The 22,871-nt window shown below is 38.6% G+C and overlaps 1 protein-coding gene across 1 annotated transcript in view; it reads left to right on the top strand.

Moving 5' to 3' along the window:
* The window catches only part of hic2 (hypermethylated in cancer 2), a 31,448-nt gene extending 8,987 nt beyond the window's left edge, over positions 1-22,461 (top strand). Inside the window, exon 2 of the mRNA XM_002931886.5 lies at positions 13,381-22,461. Within this exon, the coding sequence (XP_002931932.1) occupies positions 13,409-15,040 (1,632 nt within the window). The 5' untranslated portion in view covers positions 13,381-13,408 and the 3' untranslated portion in view covers positions 15,041-22,461. The remainder of the gene's footprint in view (positions 1-13,380) is intronic.
* The last annotated feature ends 410 nt before the right edge of the window (positions 22,462-22,871 follow it).

Here is a 22,871-nt window from a genome sequence, read left to right as displayed (position 1 = left end):
ATATTACACACATTCACATTTTAATGGACATTTCTGTGTGGAAAGTACCATGTATGACCAGACAAATGTATGATTTGTCTTGCTGTATTCTGCTAATATTTCTATTAATGTATTCCCTATACATAACCTTTTATTGGTCTGTATCAGTTAGCCTTGTTTCTTGCAGTGGTAAAAAGGGTTAATTGTTGTTGTGAGCAATTCCTGAAAAGACTCCACTTAGTAATAAGTCATAGCAATAAAGCAGAGGTTTGATCCTTTTCCAAGATAAATGCAGACACAGCACAGATAAAAGGCCTGGCTGCTCTACCTGTTCTGCAGTAAGTGTGAGGTGTGACTGCTCCTGGAACTATTCCCAGTCAAACCAACAGGACATATTACTCTTCGTGCTCCCCTTTTCTCTTGTCTTATTTATATAATTTTCATTTCCTAACCTGTCCTCTTTCTGTCCAGGTAACTGTGCGCTTGCTTTCTATCTTTCTTTCTTTCTTTCTTTCTTTTTTTCTTCTCTCATATATAATTTTTTTTTCAATATTTAAAGTAGATATTTACCTTTTGGAAGTTCATGTTCATACATACATTTTTGCAAATCATCGCGAACCTCCTTCCAGTGCGTTCATGCAGAAAACTGAAGAATGAACTTTAGCAATGAATTGCTATTGCCCATGCCTTTTCTTTCCAGCTTCATTTGCATGTCATTGAGCCAGTTGGTTGAATCATGCTAGCCACAAATATCAAAGAGAGTTCACTAAAATGGAGAGGAAGTAGCACCTTATTCCTGAATTTACTACTTTGGTGTCAGGTGGTCTGCAGGAGTACCAGCCAGGTGGGCAGGAAGATAAGCTCTCAGGATTGGCAATGCACTGCTACATTATTTTTTTTTTTAAAACTTGTATTTAAAACAGTGCTGTCCAGTTTTTTATGTGTAGTGGACCGATAATTTCTCATATAGCATGTTCCAGTGCTGGGTTAAATTAAAATGATGTCGTTTTGAAGGGCCACATCCGTCCCGCGGTCTTGAAGTTGGACAGCTCTGATTTAAAAAAATAAAAGATACTTTGGGAAAATGGGTGGGTTTTGCACATGCTTAGTAGGGCAAAAATGTTGATTTTCAGGTGATCTTCAGGTTGTCCCAATTTTGCTCTATTGCACATGCACTACACGAGGCAGCAGCGAGGAAGGTAAAGACAAGTATTGTAAATTGTGTAACCATTACATTGGTATTTGCCATTATGTGAGAGAATTTGTACCATCACATTCAGTCTCTTAGGGTGAAGACACACAGAGCTACTTGTCAAGGCTACTAAATGCTAGAAAATACCCTGCCAAAGACAATACTGAGGATTGCCTCTGCTTAAACACATGTAGAGACCGTTATTATTAAATGATTAGCATTGCCTATTTTTGTTGGTGCTTCTAGTAGCTCCATGTGTCTTCACCCTAACAGCAGTGGTTAATAGCCTCAAGCATGTCTGAGTACTCAGTGTAAAGCGCCCTAGTGATTGCCCATGGAGCTGCAACAGGAGCACCTTGGTGCCAAAATGCTCAAGCAATAATTTGAGAATCTTTGAGCCTGGTAAACAGCAGACTCTTCTAGTCCTATAAAAATGCCAAATACAGTAGAAGCACCTTTCCTTTGCTCTGTAAGTTGATTCTGCCCTGATTAGACTAAAGTCCACTTTAAATAATGCATCAGCATGTTTGTTTCTGACCCTTCTTGCCATCCTGTAATACAGATCATGAGCTATTCTCCATCTAGCTGAAAGCTTGTTCATTACTCAGGGGCTTTTTCTTCCTCCTAAAATGCATCAGGCAGCGGAAACACTCGGCTAAGTGTGTACAGCCGCCTTTACATATCTATTTTGTAGGTACCCAAGGGGCCTGGTTTATGGATTGGTTCCGGTATGGGAGCAGAGAGCAGGATCACACTGTAAATTAATTGACAAATTTTGAACGTATCCAGAATAAGACAGTGTTTGCTTTTTTGTAGACACCTTTACTCACCACTGTAGGGGTGTCTATGATTTACTCTGTCCAGTGGTTCTCTAGCAGCTTTTTAAAAATGTCTTCTATAAATTTAGTTCTTGTCAGTTTTTTTTTTTCCAAAAAAGGCAATTGTATAAAATTCACAGATTTCTTGTTGCAGTTTGAACATTTTCTACCATGGTTCCTGACTGCATTCCAGGTGAGGAATGGGGACCTTCTTGCTTTTAAATCTCTAAATAATCAAGGTCTTTTGAATTTTTTATCTAGAAGAACTTCTGATTCTTCATATCTTCTTTACCTTATCCCATCCTTGGAATATTGGTGCTTTATGTCACACATAATATGGACATGTCTGCCATCCACAGAGGCATGAAAAAGCATGTTCAATACATGTGTTCACCCAGGCTTTTTGATCACAATAAGAAGCATTTAATCAATCAGTAATATGCAATATAATGTGTAGATGTTATCAGCCATGTTTGATAATACCATCAGCAGATGAGAGTGAAGATGAGACAGCTCCTCTTTATTTGAAGTTCTGATTGTCCTGGATGCTGACCCAAATAAATGAAACGGTTGTTGGTGCAATTGTATGGCTACTTGTGCTGGATATAACTTTTTGACTAGACAGATATACAGTGGTGCTTTATAACTTTAGGCCCATGGACCTGATGTGTCCCCCCCCCAAAGTATTTTCATGGCTATCTATAGGCTATTGTGTTTGAAAACATCAGTTTATCTCGTAATAGCACTGCACTAAGCCCAAGTATAATCGTGGTGGCACCAAAAAAGGTGGGTCTACTGACTCACTCATAGTTTTATCTAGTAATATAGTATGTCAACTAAGGGGACCACTGCATGAAAATTTTTTTACAGCGATGCCATAGAGAATTTGCTAGTGTAATGCCACCTTGAATGACTGCACATATATTGTGTGTATATATATATGTATATATATATGTATATATATATATGTATATATATATGTATATATATATGTATATATATATATGTATATATACACACACACATTAGCAACATATTTTAAATAACTATACCATAGATGGGTGTATACATCATTCATAATCATATACAAAAAAAAAAAAGCAACAAAGAAATAGCGTGCATATTGTAGTACAGATATAGGACCTGTTATCCAGAATGCTCGGGACCAAGGGTATTTCGGATAAGGGGTCTTTCAGTAATTTGGGTCTCCATAACTTGTCCATTAAAAAAAAATCAATAAAACATTAAACCCAATAGGATTGTTTTGCATCCAATAAGGATTAATTATATCTTAGTTGGGATCAATTACAAGGTACTGTTTTATTACTACAGAGAAAAAGAAAATCAGCTTTAAAATTCTGAATTATTTGATTAAAATGAAGTCTATGGGAGAGGGGCCTTCCATAATTCGGAGCTTTCTGGATAACTGGTTTCCTGGATAAGGGATCCCATACCTGTGTATATGTATATTATATATAAGTACAGAATATTTATTATAATATATAGTATTAAATGGTGACAGTGGGCCCCACAGGCGCCGATTAGGCAGCTGGTTGTAGAGTACAGCATCCATTGTCAGTGCTCTCTGCCTGGGATCTTGGGTTACATGGGCAGATGCCAGCTTACATAGCGTGAATGGTAACGAGTGTCAGAAATTCCTGGAAAAGCATTTCCTCCGCTCCAGGTCATTCACGCACTGAAAGCAAAACATGCTTGTGTTGGCAAACTGGCAGCGTTCCTTGATGGGTGTATTTATTTATTAGCTTCCAGCTCAGTTTTTTGTTAACCCATTCACTTCTTGTGAGGCATTTGGTTTTGGCAACTGTAAGTACAGTTTAACTGCAGTATTTCCTTTATTGCCTACTTGTTTCTCAAAATGCATTTTCTTATTTTTGTCCATAGTTTTAGATAAAGGTCCTAGTTGTATGGAGATGCCTCTCATTTTTAAACAGAGAGAAAAAGGGACTAAAAGATTATTTATTTAAAAGCATATTATTGTATATCGAGATGTTACTTAAATTTAAATTTTTTCTGAACATTCACCGATTTTTTTATTGCTGACCATTAATATTAGACAGTATTTACACAGTAAAGAAAGGGTTCTCAGATATATGCAGTGAGGTATAAGGGGAGATGTGTTCATTTCTTGCCTCTGCAGTAGTTACCCAATTTCTAATTATTCATGGTACAGCAGGGACCTAAATAGTATTCTTAAAATAATTAATATTTTATAGATTTTGTAGTATATAAATGTGAAAGTGCCCATGTGTACGTATGCATATCCTTATTTAAGTAGTGCCACGTGTACAGTTACAAAGATAAAGTACCATGTGTTGAGAGCAACAGGAAGGAGGAGTTCCTTGCCCCCTAGAGCTTACAATCTAAGTGGGTGGGTAAGTTAAAGTTTTAATTAGAATATATATAACACATATTAATCTGTGCTGTCTTTTTTTAAGGAAAATAGGCTGTAGCTAAGGTTGTATTATAATCCTGGCATGTTTTGTATGAATAAAAACCTAGATTGTAATATCTCTCTGCTGGGATTAACCTCTCCGAAATGCCTTTTCGATCGGCAACAATAAGAATCGCCAGCAAAAAGGCCTGCGCATCTCTTTGGCTTTCTGAAGTCGCTGCAGGCAGCTTCACACAACTGCAGAAAACTGAAGCGATTCCTTTTAAAATAATATTAACAAAATGTTTATGTCTCCCTGCCTGTCTCTGCCCACCCTTTTTTTGTTATCATCGTACATAACCCTTTCTTTTGTTAAAATTGATCACTGGTTTCTCAGTGCCCTTCAGTTCTGACCCGCCAGCATTGCTTTACTCCCTAAGGCATTTTGTTTTTCCTGTGGCAATATGCCATTACTATCTGTATTGAGATTATTTTGAGAATGCAAGTATATTCCAGATGCAGGTAGAGAGCCATGTAACACACAAGGGCTAGTGCACATGTAGCAAATGGGTGCATTAAAAGAAGCCAACACTATCTGAATCTCTTAGTGCCTAGTTAAACAAAATTGGTTCTAAATAGGCCCATTTATTATATAATATTGATACGGTTTATCTTGTAAAGTTATAATCTCGTTTCATTTTACCTATTGATTAACAGTATGTATGCATTACTCGCATGGATCTTAAGAGTGGGTGGGTTGTGTGCTAAATCTGTGGTAGGTGAGCACAAAAGTGGCTCCTATTAACCCTATTAATTGAATTTTGTCCCTTTTTTCTCCTGCCAATAATGCACCTTGAAATAAAGGAGGGAACTCCTAGGGACAGTAAAAATCCAGCAACTATTTAAATAATGGATTACTTTTTATGGAGATGTGGAGGCAACTTGATGTACTATAGAGCCATGGTCAAATAACTGGCTGTTCCGTTTAATTAACTGTAATACATCAGCTTTCTGTTTTATTATCCCACTCTATTCGAATATACTATGCATGTTGAATTTAGACCTTGGTGATTACTAATTGAGCAGACTGCAATGATCAGCATTCTGTTTCTGTTTTCCTTAGTAATATATTTAACCTCTTTACAGCCTTTAATAATGTATTAGTTTAGGGAGATGGTGGCCTGTATGTGGCTAATTATTGCCCCCTCTGCGTGTTGCATCAGTCTGCAGTTGGCTATTAAAGCACAGAGCATCTCATTACATGTATGCACGTTAAACCTCTGTCATCTGTGGCTGTTGAGCAACTGTATCATTTTACGCAGCCCTTCTTTGAATGTCCATTTTCTTAGGATTACTTCTTTTAGAGTTCATAATGACATTCCAGCTCTATGTGTCTGGTGCCTTTCATATCTTGCTCCTTTCCTACAGTATAGTTCGTAAATTAGTATGAAGGCTCTATCTGTTTGTGAAAAACTTGTATTTGTTACTGCAAGTGTGGCTCCATATTATACATTTGTCCAACAGAGGTCACTGCCTTAATAAAGTAAGTGACCAAGGTTTCCTCGCTAGAGCAGTTGTGGCTATTCCCACTTCCCACAAATTAAAGTACGCAAATAATAATAGCTACTTAATAGTCTATACCAAGAATACTAAAAATGCATAAAAAGCTATGTGTGTATAAAAGTGTGCGTGTAACATGACTAGGATATTTTGTATTTGAAATGTGTTGTAAGCCTAGAAAGTGACAGTGCTTCATTTACTGTTCCCCAAACAACCTCCATGGTAACATGACTACAGGCTTTCCTATGAAATAGCCTTAGAAGCTGGCTTGTAGTGTCTTTTGGTTTGCTTGCAGCAGCCTTCCTTCATTATATAGTTACAGCTGGCTTTCCTTTTATGCTCAGATCACGCTTAAAATTTAGTGAAATTGAATTTTGAAATGTAGGTCCCGTTAAAACAGTTAAACCATGTTTTGGTCAATATTCGCAAAATGTTTAGCCTGGGATCATCATGGTGGTTATTAGTGGAATAAAAACACTAAATGGCAGATTATCGATCAGTATACCAATCCTACCATATTTACAAAGACATATTTTGCACTAGAATGATGCATTCTTTTAAAGAAATATGTATTGTTAAACCCCAGCCATTATTTTTCGTTGTATTAATTTTAATACAGCTGGGAATTAATAATTTGGGTGTGTGTTAATTGAACACAGTGTAACAAATACTAATCCACATGGAGTATAATAGACACACGGGTATCAATTGTACGCTTAAATGTTAATTTTAGATTGTTGCGTTTAAACTGAAATTGTGGCATGAAGCCCTAAGGGTGAAGACACATGGAGCTACTAGTAGTAGTTGTTGCTACCAAAATAGACAATGCTGATCATTTACTGATATTGTCTCTGCATGTGTTTTAGCAGAGGCAATTCACATTGTCTATGGCAGGGTATTTTCTGGAGTTTAGTAGCTGTGAAAAAGTAGCTGCTACTAGTAGCTCAATGTGTCTTCACCCTAAAATAACATCAGAGTACGTTCTGAGCATGAAATAGTTTGCAGACCCCAATCATTCAAAAGTGACTTCCTGGAAATGCATTGTAGGTCCCCCAATACATGCGCAGATTTATCCTTATCTGCTCAAAATGTTCTAACCTGTCCGATCGACTAAACGACCCATCATATCAAAATTATCGGGGGATAATTCAGAGCCTACACATGGCCCCAAAATCGTGAGGCATATTCTCTGCCTACAGATAAATGCAGGCTGAGAATCCACCTCATGCTCCAAAAAGCTTATTGATGTGCCTGCAGCCAGAGCCATTGTGCAGACCCAGGTGCAGGCACATGAAGCAGAATTCCGTGCAAAACTGTTAACGTGTGCCTGCTCCTGGCCAATGCAATGGTTCTGGGTGCAGGCACATCAATAAGCGTCTGAGTGTAGGGGTGGGTTCTTGACCTAAAATTTAATTTTCTGGGAATATATCACTGAAAACACTAAAGTTATTAATACATAGGATAATTTTGTATGTCATAAAATGTAAATAAAACCAGATTGGCTTGTGCGGCTACATTGTGCACAATACTAATCGCATGCTCTTTTCTAAGAAAATGACTTTAATATTTGAGGTATAAATTATTAAACTGGGCCATTTTAAACAATCTACATATAGAGTATATAAAGTATGCTGTGAAAAGGTAGAATTTTTTTTTTTTCTTTCTTTGTTTTTTTTACTCTCATGGAAGTACCAGTATAATGCAGTTGGTATTGTCATACTTAGGCTAATGGCACACGTAGGAGTTTCTTCGTTGGTGAACAAACTGCTGATTCACCTCCCTCCATCCTGTATGTGTGCGTATAGTTCCCCATTGTGTGCACTAAAACGGGATAGAAGGGCTAGGAATCTGCCTCTTCACTGCCAGAAAACACACATTGTACCATTAGCCTTATTAGAGATCTTATTTTAAAAATGAGTGGCTTCTGCTGAAAGCCACCACAAGCTGTATTTTAGGCCCTTGGGTCCTGATTTTAGTGACCTCAAACTTACCCAAGAGTTCAGAATTTATATACTGTTTCGAACAGAAAAAATGACATACATCAGCTATTTTTTATTTTTTTTAAAAAAAATTATCATTGCTCCAAGAAATTTAATTATTGTTTTCCAATTTCAGCTTTGGTTAAATCTTTTTTTCCCTTTTTAAATTTATAAAATTTTCAATTTAAAATGAATTTTTTTTCTTATTTCTCTCTCTCATATAAGCTCAGAAAGCTAGGTCCCTGACTTTCCAAACTGGTATAATTAATGTCACTAGTTGACCAGTTTCTCAGCAGAATCAAAGTGGTGCTATCACGCCCTGTTGCAGTTTTGATATTAAAAGTGGGCATACAGGGCCCACTAAAATCTGCCAGATGTTGATCTGGGAAAGACTGCCAATTCAGTGGACCTTTCCAGTTATGGGTACATATTACTAAGCCTGTGATTTGAAGGAAAGGTGTAGCGAAACATGTAAGGTAATTTGCGTTTTACATGCCTTGCCTTGTATTTGCTAAATGAATGAAAGAACTGTTTCCTGCTAATGCTTTGGCAAGGCAGGTTCTAAATAGATATTCTTTGCCTCTGCACCTCTCTGTTCTAACCTACCCACCCCCGTGTTCTTAGTATTTGCAGTTTAAAAGACACACAGACCTGGCAAACAGATTTTCTGGGAAGGTTTTGAGCTGGTGCCTGGGGCTGGTCTGCATTCCAGAAAGCCTGAGACGCCTGCTGGGCAAGTTAGAGGGTGAGAGGTGGTGCTGGGGGGATGGGTAATGGGCTTGCAAATGCATAACCATGCTCCTAGGTACCCACCTGGCCACCATTTTATGTGAGCAGCACTAGTCACTGCCTATGGGAAAGTATTTTTGAATAGACTGACCTGAAATGTAACACTCCATAGCATTTCATATTGTGCTTGTTTTTACAATTCATCCTGTCAGCTTACTTTCTGCCTAACCTTTTCAGCCCTGAAATGTCCTGCAGGGTTATATGTTCCTGTATTTGCAGATTACCCAGCTACAGTGGGCATACCTTACAAATAAACATTTAGTTTTGCAGGAAAAGGCAAATACATTGAAAACTCAATTCTACATACCCTGATTTTAAGGTTTCCTGCGTTTTATACAATTTATGGTTGTTCTAATATATAGCTTTATAATGGGCATGAGAGTACACTGGGAATAGGCTATTTTAAATGACTTTGCAACATGATTTATCAAATGACATTGGACTGATATTTATAATGTATGACGATATTATAAGTCAAAGGTTTTGAGAGTTTTTTATCCACATCACATTGGTGTTCCTTCATGTAGACTGAAAAATCATGTGGGGAGATGACCACATCAATCTTCCCTGCTCAGCAGTCTTCCAGAATGGTCTCTGACTGAGCCCAAATCAGTCCTTCAGAGGCCATTGTTTTGGCCCCATTAACATGCCAGGTCAGAGGCCTGTGTACGGCCAGCTTCAATAATGCCTTAGAAACAAAGGTAACATTGGACCTTCTACACGAAGAACTTTTGTGTAATTACAAAAAAATTGCCTAAAAGGAATTTCCACTCAATTTATATAATTTACCATCAGTGTTTTATTGTGTGGGCAATGATGCAGCATTTGGAGATATTGTTAATCGTCATCATCCTAAGCCTGTAATGGCTGTATTTTCCTGTACTAAGAAGTGTTATTCAGAAACATTCATGGCTATAGTGTCCCTTTTAGGAAGCTATATGTTATGTGCTCTGTTCCTTTGGTCTTATTTTATTAGATTTACAGCAAGTATAGGCCCCTTGGGACACACATTGAGCCAGGTGGCCTGCAGTCCTATCAAATTATTAGAAAATGTTGTCTGCTTGTGCCACCCATCAACTGGCTCAGCCACCATACTTATTTGGTATTTGCGCTGTAAAGGCAAAAGCAATTACATTTCCAAGCCACATTTATCCCATGTTATTCCTTTTAAAAGTGATTGTTTTGCTCTTTGGCCAAATCTTTTGTGGTAGATAACATATTTTATATGAATCCCAAATGTGGAGGATTGTTGCATCTTTGTAAGTCCATTTCATGGCCCAAGAATTGGTTTAAATTGTCTTATGCATCTGAAGTGCTATTGGTTATTGTATGGGCACATTTTATTATATTGAAGAGGATCGTGACTTATAAGTGAATGTCTCTTCTTATTAAGAAAAAATTGCAATTATGTATAATTGCACCGGCCCAGGGGCACTTCTGTGTGAGTGATCCTTTTCCTGCATCTTGTTTTGTCATGCGAACATAACATTTGGCACCCCTCAATGATTGAGGCTTCTCCTTTAACTAGCCACAGTTGGCTTTAGCACCTTCTAAAGCTGGCCATACACTTGCGGATAAAATTGTACAAAACCTAGTTTCATACGGTTTTCATACCATGTGTGATTGGTCATTTAGTCTGTTGGCCATATTAGAAACTTTTGAGCACATAATGATAAAATCTGTGCATGTATTGTGCATGTGTATCTGGCGATATCCTTGGGGGACCTGCAATGGAAGTCACTTTTGTATGATTGGTGTCTGCCAACTATTTCATGTTCAGAACATCCTCTAATTTATTTTCAGTCTGAATGTTAGTTTTCGATTGTTGTATTCAAACTTATGACCAATATTGAAACGTTTGTCAGAAGAAGACTAAAATCTGAACGTGCATGGCTAGCTTAAGGCACTCAAGCTCTTATCATATTTAAACAAGGTGTCAAGAGTTTGGCATGGCCAGGTAGCATAAGGGCATAAAGCAGTGGTTCTCAACCTTCCTAATGCCACGATCCTTTAATACAGTTCCTCATGTTGTGGTGACCCCCAACCATAAAATTATTCCAAAGACCATCAGAATTATGTGTTTTCCGATGGCCTTAGGCGATCTCTGTGAAAGGGTTGTTTGACCCCCAAAGGGGTTCCGACCCACAGGTTGAGAACCACTGGCATAAAGGGTCTTACATAGCTGAATGGGGCTATAAATTTAGGTGTCGTCCTATTTTGTACAGTGCAGTGTAAAACTATTGCAGCTGTATGTTCCTGTACTAAAGTGTTATGCAGGAAAATTTGAGACTATAGTATCTCTTTAAGGAAACTTAGTGTAGTTACATGCTCAGATCCTGTGGTCTTATTGTATTTACTTTACGACACGTATAGGCCCCTTGGGAGGCAGTTTTAGCCAGCTGGCCTGCAATCCTATCAAATTAGTCTCTCGGGGTTGAAAATGTGGTCTGCTGGTGCCACCCATCAGTGTGAGCAGGGGTGTCTTTAATCTGGAAACAACAGAAGTGTTCTATCCCTTCTGCTTTGCTCAAGAGCTGCTTGTTCTGTCCCACAAGTCTGCCTTTCCTGTTTGTTGGCAAATTTATATAATATTTGACCGTTATGGATCAGATAACAGAAAAATCATCCGCTGATTGACTGCCTTTACGAGTGTGGCCCACCCCAAAAAATGGTGCTTTATTCTTATGTTGGAAGATTTCTGCTTTGAGTTGCCCTGCTCTGTTCCTATATTGACTTAGTGTGAATGTGAATCACAGGTAGCTTTTTCTTGCTTTGTTTTAATAAAAATTAAAACACTAATGTATTGTGGTACCTCAAATCTCCCCCTCCCCGCCTAGTTATAGGATCAGTCCTCAATCTCCTGCTGAGCCTGGCAGCCTGCATGCACTTAAGCGCAGACACATTTAGTAGTGTCTGTGTGGTCTCTCTTTTGTCCAGGGTTATTTATTTTTTTTGTTAAATCTTTTTTTTCAGCTTTGCAAATGCCCGCCAGTGCCAGCTGCTGGTTGGGTGGGGGAGAGCCCCCCTTCAGGTGTCAGCAGAACTCCCCCCCCCTTCACTTTAATTCCCTTTTTTTCGAATTAGCTCCCTTCACGTTGAAATAGATTTTCCTGTCTCAAAAAAAGAATCTGTAGAGTGGGTGAGACTAAGGGGAGAGTAAAGGAGGGGTGGTCTTGCCCCTGTGCCCTATCCAAAAAAAAAAAAGAATACAAGGCTGATCTTGAATACAGATATTGTAACAATAGAGCATATGGCAGTGCCTGCTTACTGGACTTTCTTAGCTGAAAGGTGGAAAATGGAGTCCTGTTCTGAAATGGTACAAAAGCAGGACAGACTTGTTACAATGCTGGATAAAGCAAGTTTATAATATTTTGTCTTTTACTTGTGGTGTCCTTATTGTATTGTGACTCAGTCGGTGCACATTTATCTGGTAATATGAGAAAATTATTTCTTTTCAGAGCTTTCCTAGTCTTTACTCTAGTTTTGCTGTCTCTTCTGAACATCACATTTTGTGCACACCCCTTCTCCTGTGAGCCCTGCTCCTTCCTAACTGCATTGTGCCCCTGCCTCCCTCTCGCTCTGCCCTGCAGGCAAGCCTTTGCATATGGTTTAAATTGACTGAAAACTTTGTCATCTGAACTTTGCTTGACTCTGGGTAGTTCTGCGCTGTATTCTAAGCGGCATTCCTTTCTAGCCTCCCATTTTGTTTGAAAATATTTATTAATATGAATATGTTCTTGTGTTTTTAGGTGGGTTTAAAATACAAGTAATATACAGATGAACTTTGTGTTGACAGATCACCCACACAATGTGTTGAAGAGGTGGGGTCTGAGCAAGTACTGAGTTTACTTTAAATCACAAGTAAAATGTATTTAAGTGCTCACAAATACAGGTTTATATACAAAGGTGCATGTAAATATATCAGTCCTCCTCTTTGAAGAAAACATTAGGCCTTTGGAGATTCCAGTAAGTGGACTTCTGAAAGTCTGCGCATATTGTAAAACACCTGTTATGGAAACACCCATACATAATCAACATGCATGCTGTTAAATAGGGCTCTTTTCACCTCCTGTGTTGTTAGTTTTTGTATGTAAGTTGTATGTTTGTTTACCCCTTTTGTTGTACAGTGCTGCACAATGTTTTTTGATTTATCAATTCAGTGTTAAAACTAGATATTACTAGCTGTACACAGTTATGTAGAGATTACTTATACATAATGATAGATCCTCTTTAACCCTTTGAATACTGCCATGCGTGGGCGATTCTCAGCCTGTGCTTCTTAAAGCTTCTTTATGTGCCTGCACTGGAGCCATTAAATAGGCCTGGATGCAGGCACATGGAGCAGATTTTGGTGCAAAGCAGCATGCACGAGCAGTTCAGCACTAAAGTCCACTCTGTGTATATGCACCTAGGCTGATTCGGTGGTTTCGGGTGCAGACACATCAAGAAGCTTTTTGAAATGTAGGCACCGGTCCCCTACGTTTTTCTACTGAACAAAAATCGCCCATGTATGGCAGTAGACTTAAATGCAGGTAACAGTAGCTACAGGTGGGACTGATGCATTTTTTTTTCCCCCCAAAGAAAAAACACATTCCAAAATGCATAATCTACAGCAATGGCACTTCAATGTCATTATATCACTTTATAAACAATTCTTTTACTCTTTTCTAGGTGGGGAACATCAAAGGAAACGGTGGAAATGGATCTGCCAAACCATGCCAAACAAATGCTGCTTCAGCTGAATCAGCAACGAGCCAAAGGTTTTCTTTGTGATGTCATCATCGTAGTGGAAAATGCCCTGTTCCGAGCCCACAAAAATATATTGGCTGCCAGCAGCATGTACTTTAAATCCCTCGTACTCCATGACAACCTGATTAACCTGGATACAGACATGGTTAATCCAGCTGTTTTTCGGCAGATCTTGGACTTTATTTACACCGGTAAACTCTTAACATCCGACCAGCCAGGAGAGCAAAACTTTAACGCTCTTCTCACTGCAGCAAGCTACCTCCAACTGCATGACTTGGCAGCTCTTTGCCGAAAGAAACTGAAGCGTGCTGGAAAGCCATTTATTGGTAAACTTGGGGTTCCTAGTATAGGTCGAGTTGGGAGAAGACTCTCTGCCCCTTTTGGCCACATGCGCTATTCAGGATCTCCAGATGGCGGCAAACTCTCCCAGACAAAGGAGCTTTCCAAAGTCACAGGACCAGAAGATGAAGTCTTTGCTGCCTCCAAACAGGAAAACTGCCATTCATTAAATCGAGGTACAAGTAGCAACAGCAGCCTCAATAATAGCACCAATGGTAGTGACCAGGAACTTGGCCTTGATCTTTCTAAAAAAAGCCCTTCCCTTCCTGTACAAGATGATGCTTTGCAAGCAGACAGCCGTGCAGGTTCTCCCCAGTCTGCCTCAGCATCTGTAGCCAACAGTGCCTCTTATGAAGATTTGGACCTCCAAAAAAATAACTGTGAACCAATGGAGTTGGAGGCAGGGGAGGAGAACAACTCTGACATAGGGCCAAAGAAACTCCACCGCCATGCTTCACGGAAAAAGGAATGGATGAGGATTGAAGGGGACAAGTGTGCAGAAGATGGGGGCGAGACAATGCCAAATGGTGTTATTGTTGGCCCATTGTCAAAAGAAAGGAACCTGGGTGGAATTTATGGTTCAGAACAGAATTTCCAGTGCAAAGATGAGATTGAAAATGGCAAGGATAACAGTGATGAGAGTGGACACAGTGAGAGTGAGTGCAGCGGTCATCAGAATGCCAATTATATATATCGGCAAGAAGGGTTTGAGACTGTACCATTTGGAGACAACCTATATGTCTGTATCCCTTGTGGTAAAGGTTTTCCTAACTCAGAGCAGCTAAATGCACATGTTGAAACACACACCGAAGAGGAGCTATATATCAAAGAGGAGGATTCCTATAGTAAAGAGGAAGCAGAGGACCTGTCCACTCCCAATGCTGCCTTCCCTAATGAGCCTCGCCCCTTTAAGTGCTCAGTATGTGAGAGAAGCTATAAGGATCCAGCAACTTTGCGACAGCATGAAAAAACTCATTGGCTGACCCGTCCCTTCCCCTGTAACATATGTGGCAAGATGTTCACACAGAGGGGCACTATGACCCGCCACATGAGGAGCCATCTTGGCCTAAAGCCCTTTGCTTGTGAAGAGTGCGGAATGCGCTTTACCAGGCAGTACCGACTGACAGAGCACATGCGTGTCCACTCAGGGGAAAAGCCCTATGAATGTCAGCTCTGCGGGGGGAAATTCACCCAGCAGCGCAATCTGATCAGTCATCTGCGTATGCACACTTCCCCATCATAAACCAAAGACTCCTGTGACATCCTAAGAATGTGCTTCTCTCATGCGTGCACACACACCAACCAATTTACCTTCCTTATGACTTGCTGCTTTAAGGGTACTCTGTTTTCCAGTTTGGTCGTATGAGAGGTGGAGTGGTGTAACATCTCCCCAAAGCTTTAACTTTTATCGAACGACCATGGCATTTCATCTTATGGTACAGAAGAAGCCAATGATATGTGCTGCACCTTGGCTTCCATCCATGAAGAGCAAATGATTTTTGGCACGAAATCTCAATCACCCTCCAGTTTAGCCCATTAATTCACTTGGCATCTACACATGATAAAATAATTTAAAAAAATCTTCTACCTAAGAAATGACTACACCATGCCAGTATGAGGCTTAAAGAATTACTGTTAGCTCTTATTTGAACCTGGGAGCACTCAAACAGTACATTTTTTTTTAGTCAGGCTTTTAGTGGAGATTGGAGGGATGATTGGGCAGGTTGAATGCATTAGGCCTGTTGCACGTATTCCAATAACCTGCATTTTTTCTCTTCCTTGCCCTGGCGTTGCCTACATTAGTCCGGCCTTAAGAGGTGCTGGCCTCCTACTTTAATCCGTGAATGAAAACCAAGAAACCTCACAAATCCCTTTCCTGGTTACCACAGAGAGAATCTTGATTGGTTCATGCCAGTTTCTGTCTGATGAGGAAAAGACAAGTGTCTGGCGGGCTTTTTCACAGGGCTCTCGTGGTATCTAATGGCTGTGAATCTTTTGCATGCTCTCTTTTTGGTACGCCTCCTTACTACAACTGTTCACCACATTAACTGAAGATTTCAGCCACAGTTCTACAAAACTGGTTGGCAGGGAGTTTGGTTTTTCTCTCCCTCATGTTCTACTTTCCCCTCACTAATAGGTACTTGTTTCTGTGTGTTTGGGATTAGAGGAGGTAAATATTACTAAATCTGTGAATTATTTCAACTGGAAGATTTTTTTTTTTTTCCAATTTTAATTAGGGTCCAGTTTCTTGTTTTCCTTTTTTCATTTTGCTCCAGGCTTTTCAAAAGCAGTGGTGATTAGGAATTTCAACAAATTATCATATCCTCTTCTTTAGAGGCTTCTAATATTTGTTTCCTTATTTTGTGAAGTTTTGCGATTTGGGGTGTAACGGCATAAAAGCAGGTTTAGAAATAATACTCCTTTTGAATCTATATTTTGCTCTGTTATTTTGCTTGCACCCAAAATCCAAGTGCTTAATCACTTCTCAATGGCCCTAGAAGGTACTCTAGGTGTGTGCGCGCTCATGTCCGCCTGGCTCAGAGAGAACTGTATAGTAGACTGGTCATTTTTGCTACCTCTTGAATTCTTGGTAATGTAACTTTTTCAAGACTCTTTCAAGTAGATCTTGATGTAAGTTTTTTTTTTTTCTTCTTTTTGTAAGTACTTGTATAAATCTAGGACATTTTAAATTAAATTTCAAGGATAAAAAAAAAAAAAAATCAGGAAATTACTCTCCCCAACTTTGGCCATCACAGCTGCTTAACCCGTTAAACTGCTGCATGTTATATGCCCCTATAAGTTTTTTTTTTTTTGTTTTTTTTTTACCATTGGCCCACTTAAGCAGATTTTTACCAAATGTTTTGGGTGATAACAGTAAAGTTCTAAAAGATAACCCAAAGAGCATGTGGCAGGACAATTACTTTACCTGAAAATGATCTGGATGATTTAACAGGGGTGGTAGTAGAGTAGAAAGTTTGCTGTTAGGTTCATGGTAAATACGCACCAGAATCATAGCTGCCATTTGTAATAACATTCTGTTGGATCAAAGTGGTGTAAACTTAAGTGATAGGCAGGTTGGAAGGAATAAAAACAGCATTATCCTAAAAATTTAACTGAAGAGTAAAAATGTGTTGTAATTAGTGGGTGGTATGTGGTGTATGGTAACTCTTTTGCAGTGCTAGGAAGGGGGGATATGTTTACATTTATGAGGGAGTAGGCTATTACAAGAGCAATAGCATGATTAGGTAATTTGATCACTGCAAGAGGTGGGTCACTTCCTATTGGTGATGCGAACTGGAAGCACCAAAAGTAGCTGTGGAGTCACAATCATAAGCTGGGTAATAATTACTGCTGCCATATATTTTTGGCTTGCAATGATTTGTGTGCCATGGCCTTTAAATTGATTTAAATCGAACTAAAGCTCAGCCAGGATTAACTTACCTATACCAGAGAGATGGTGGTTTGGATAAGTTAAGGGTATATTCTTTCACAGCGGAAGACTAGAAAATTTTGATAGCTGTATATCGATTACTGCAACTTTTTTTTTTTTTTGTTAATTTAGAATATAACCAAAGTACAACCTGTCTAAAGGTGCCAAAATAAAAAACAGGCATCCGTATGATCCCAACAATGGCCTGTCGTGAATCTCACACCTCATTCTCCCCCCACCCTTATCCTACTGGCATTATCTGTGCAGGCCACAGGTGGATCAGTGCTTAATACAATTATATTCATCCAGTAGAGAAACAAAAGTTTACATTTAATTTTCTAAATAATAAAATCATTTTTTTTCTTGACCAAAAATTAAAGGAATAGAATAGGTTGCTTTTAGTAGCTTTGTTAATGCCACTTCCATTATTAAAGAGGGCAAATCCCACACAAGGCTTGGTTGTTCTTAAGAAACTTTAACTCTTTAGTCACCTGTAGTTTGTGGGAAAAAAACCCTATGTCCACGGTTTATAAGTTCCTTTCAGCACTTTAAATTTCTGTACTTTAAAATACTAAGGAGAGGCTGGAAAAATGCTGTAATAGTATTAGACCTAAAAATCAGGTTAAAGGCAATAGCTTAAAATACATTATAGTGTGGGATTGTACTTTTAAATCTCAGCCCCTTTTATTCATCCACACCTTTCTGTCACCAGTGAACATGATTCATGGGTAATAATTTGGATACTTTATCTGCAAATGCTCTCTGCAGTCCATGAAAAGTTCCAAATGGGGCAGAACTAGCTGCTTTTGCCTGGTTTGCATAACCATTAGCTCCCAAAGATTTACTCCCGCCCCCCCCCCCCCCAGACTTTGTTAAATCCATGATGTGTAGGGAAACATGTTTCTATTCTAAGCTCAGAGCAGAAAGTATACAATTATTTTTCACATCTGGCCAGTGTTTTGTGTATAGGGGCAGCTTTGCGTTGTCTATAACATTACATGCATTTTTTTATTTTGTTTTTTTAATTTTCAAGGCCATTAGTACATGGGACAGCTATATTCTTGGCTGCCCATTGGAGAAAAAAAAGATTATGGGAATTGCTATGGTTGTCCTATTAACATTATTGTGAGATCATTGGTTTATTCCATTGTTTTCAGATTTTTTTTCCTGTTAAAATGTAGCCTGGCTGTCTTTCTCAGGTAACTTTTTAATCTTATTTAACTTGAAACCAATTGCAGATGACAAATATTAGATTTTCTTTGGGGGACAAAACTGGTAGAATATAAGCCAGGATTTTTCTTTTCTGTAGTACTTCCCAATTGAACCAAAAAGTCTCTTCCCGATTTGCATGCAGTGAGCTTGGGTTACTTTATAGCAGCATAGCCAATTGCTCCCTTCCGACAAAGGAGAACTGCACATTTGCCTGTATACATTATAAACCTGACCCCCTGTATACTATGCTTTTGTTAGGCCTATTTTTTTTTTATATATATATTTTTTTTCTCAGCACTTAATATCGACACAAAGTCTGTGTATAGTTGAGTATTGTATAATTTTTTTTTTTTTAATATAAAACTCGCTGTGTAGGATTGTGTTCTATAGAATGATTATAAAGGAAAATACATTTCCAAACTGTGACAACATGAATAATATTTCTCAAACTTCAGGGACTGGCTACCTCTGGGCACCAAACCTTCAGCCACATTTCTATGACATAGTATTGTATCAAACATTTTTTCTGTATTTTATGAGAAAAGCAAAACACTAGTTTCATAATAAAAACAAAAAAAAAGAGTCTTGGGACCTGGGTGTAGGGTTCAAGGGATGTGGGATGGTATTCTGTGTACGTGGATCCTGCTGTAAAAGGAGAAACGCACCAATTTCTAAATATAAAAGGACAGGCAGTTAACCGCTTGTTTAGTTCCTGAATTGTGTTGTTTTTTTTTTTCGGAATAACAGGAAAAATAAACATTTTTAAGAAATGTAAAAACAATGTATTATAAAACCAGAAGGAGGAAAAAAAACAGAAAAATGTAAGAAAAAAAAAAAAAAAAGCTTATACCCAAATCCATAAACTATTTTTTAAACCAAAGCACATTTTGAAGAAACCAAGTGGGCTCAGAAAATAACTAATGGACTATTTATATTTATCACATTGTTTACATAAACCTTTGCAGTTTCAGACCTCAGCATCAGGCCAGTCAAAATTAATGTGCCATTTTCCAGGGACTCAAATGATTTTCTACTTATGTCTTATTTCTGTTTCTAGTTTGTCTTGCTTTTTCTTGGCTTGCATGACTTGGTGAGTAATAGCTAAAAAAAAGATAAATATATCAGAACGTTTAATGTTTTTGTCCAGGGCACTGAACATTTTTTTTTTTTTTTAAGTGGGTGGTGCAAAATTAAGAAATAACTGACTTTTTCAGTGCTGTGGCTATAGTTAGAATGATGGAAAAACTTTATACCCAGGTTATTAGGAGTTCATTAAAAAAGCTTTACCAAAAAAATTTGTACTAAATGTGCAAACAATGTTGTATGAATAGTTGTAGCAAGGCTGAATGAACAGCTACATTCTGTCCAAACATAGATGTCACCTTTTGTGTGTTGTCTGCTTGCCTTTTTGTTGTCTTCAGGAAGTAAGGTCATTTACTTTTCAGTCAGCAGCAATGTTATATTGAAGATGCAGTTTTAGTAACAAGGGAGCTTAGGGAAAGGATCCTTTTAAAGTGTGACTACTCCTTTAATAGTGAAGGGAGTTGGCTATAAACCTATCCTTGAGGGTTGGCTGGTACTCATGGACCCTAAGGGCTTGCACACATCTGTTTCCTATACGAGTTTACTTGGTTGGAGCCTTTGAGAGAGGATATCTGTAAGCACAACCGCTTGCATTCTCAAAATATGCTGCAACATTGACACCATTGTGCAAGTGGGCATGCATGCATTCTTTTGCTCAAATATACTTGCGTTAAAAACCGTTGAGCATGATGCCTAAAAACTATTGGTCTGTTTTTCTAACCCATCAGATCTTTGCTTTAAATATCTTAACTTGCAGCAGTCTAACACACTGGTTTTATTTAATGCTTGTTAGTAAATTAGCCATGTTTTCTCTGTGCTGCCTAGTATATTTAGGTTAAACTTCTACGCCAGGTTACTTGCCACCCTTCTAGGAAGAACCGGAATTTTCCCTCAGGTTTATGTGCCTGTATTCTTTCTCATGCTAAAAAATATGCATTGTAGCTCTTTTCCAACTCCAATGAGGGTTTTGTTCTAGATAATACTCAATTTCCAGTTGTAGATTTTCATAAGGAAAGATGAAACAGCCTGCACTTCCTCCACTCATTGAAGCTACATTAGATGTATCAGTTGGGGAGGGGTTAAAAATATCCAGGAATTGGGTGAAAAGGTGTCTTGTTTATCATTTTATGTTAGTGGTGTGTTTTGTCTGACCCCTGGAAAATATGCTATTAATTTTGCCTGGTCTTCAAAAACTTAACAAAGATGGTGCAGATTTTTGCAGTGTTCTTAGTGTTTCACTTTGTATGTGCAGTTCTGAATGTATTTATTTCATGACACACCTGTGTGATGATTGGTTATTATGGTGGGTTTAAATGACTGTCAAAAGCTTAACTCCTTTTCTGCATTAAGGTCTCAGCAATACCTCTCTTGCGGTGAAAGGATTAGGCTTAAAGGTGGGGTGCACGCAGGGTTAAACGATTTTCCTATCACTGGGCCTGCAAGTACACAGCAAGGTTCCAGTGAATGTGGAAGAGTTTCACAAAACAAGATTTCAGTTTAAAAAGTAATAAAAAAAAATAAAGAAAACAAAAAAAAAAAAAACCGGAGTATCCTCAGAGACTTTAAATAGCCATAAATCCACAAACAGGACTTTCTGTAGCTCTTCTGTTTCATACTGGAGATCTTCTGCAATTCTTTTTTGTTATATTTAATGTTACATTGTCATTGACTTCATTTGATATAAATATATATATATGTGTATGTTTTTTCCTGCAAGATGTCACCCTTTCCCCTTTCCTTATGACCACCCTGTTCTGCATATGCAGAATGTTGTGATAGTTTCCTCAGCAATTGTGAAGCAGAAGGTTAGACTGGAGAATGTTTGAGCAGTGAGGGATACAGTTTTATGTTGGATGGACAGAGCTAGAACCACTCCTCTTTATTTCAGATACCATAGTTCATAATTTACAGCATTGTTAGCGAGGCTTAGCACAGAGTTATCACAGGGTTTTTAGGGAGCAATAGTCTGCCATAACCTACTTGATGACATGTTTATGATCTCAACCAACCACATAAGTGTCTGAAGCCCACCATAAGGCTTGGTAGGCAGGTTTTGTAGCTGATATGGAATATGTAATATCACTTTTCTTAATCTGGTATATGGGCAACTAGATTATCCGAAAGGCATTTTAGCCTGCAAAAAGAGAGGCTTGATTCTTTAGGCCGTGCACCAAAACTGGTTCTGAGTGCCCCCCCCCCCCCCCCTAGAGAAAACACTTGTAGACAATGGTAGCTGAGTTGGAGTCTTCTTTATACTATGCAGGGCACCAGCGTTATGCATGACTGGTATGTGTACGTGATTCTTGGAAAGAAAAGGAGGGTTACACCTGTCTGGCTTCCAGGAATCTTGCCAAGGAGGCACCCTCTTGTGTAACAGTTCACACTGTTTACAGATAATGAATCACCCGCCAGAGTGCAGCATGTTTAATAAAGTCATTGTAAATAGCACTAATTATCCATAAATAAAAGAGTGAATAGGCTTAAGCCTGTAGTAGCGAGGTTGCCTTTCAACTTGCTGTGTGCCAGAATTAATTGTATTGTAGTACTCTAATTGGTCTTGATTATTTTCATCAGCTTTTGGTCTTGGGGATATCGGCATTCTTTTGAGCTGTGCTTCTTGCTCTCTCCATCCTTGGCTTAATATATCAATGAAGATTAGGGGGTGGCATATCTCAGGATTACAGCAAACTGGAAAATTGTCTGTTAGCCTCTTTGTTACTTCTGTCCCAGTCCTACCTCCTGCTTTGTGGTGCTGTAGAGATCTCCTCATGAACTTTATATTCAGGTCAGACTGCTCTTTAGAGCAGATTAAGTGTCATATTAAAGAAGATACAGAAGATTCTGGTGATCTGAACATTCGAGAAACTTTCAGTCTTAATGTACAGTGATGAAAAACTGTTATTTTATGATCTTTTCATTAAAAAGCTTGATTGAAAACATTATTGTATTTATTGCAAGACTTCACTGTTCCATAAAAATGCTTAATTTTCTGTTACACTAATTTGACTTGAATATATTCTATCTGCCAGCCTACTAATGGCACCATGACAATAAGTCAAACTTTTGGCTTGTGAATCTTTTAAGTCATGTGAGATTTTGGCACTGCCCACCTGTCTACAAGTGTCTGCCATAGGCAAAGCATTTCACATTTTATATGGGAAGTGGGTGATTAAGAGCAGTTTATTTGCTGCAGTTTTCAAAGTGCATTGCATGAGTTTGAACACTTGGGGCAGGTGAGTTGCAGCCGGATAATCACTTTTTTTTTTTTTTTTTTTTAAATTAGGTGGCAGGCCAAACTTTTGCCCTGATCCTCCCTGCCCACAACATCAGCTCGCACCTATTCCCCTTT

This window comes from Xenopus tropicalis, chromosome 1 (genome assembly GCF_000004195.4).
Source record: "Xenopus tropicalis strain Nigerian chromosome 1, UCB_Xtro_10.0, whole genome shotgun sequence".
Classification (NCBI taxonomy): Eukaryota; Metazoa; Chordata; class Amphibia; order Anura; family Pipidae; genus Xenopus; species Xenopus tropicalis.
This window is presented reverse-complemented; position numbering and strand designations above follow the sequence as displayed.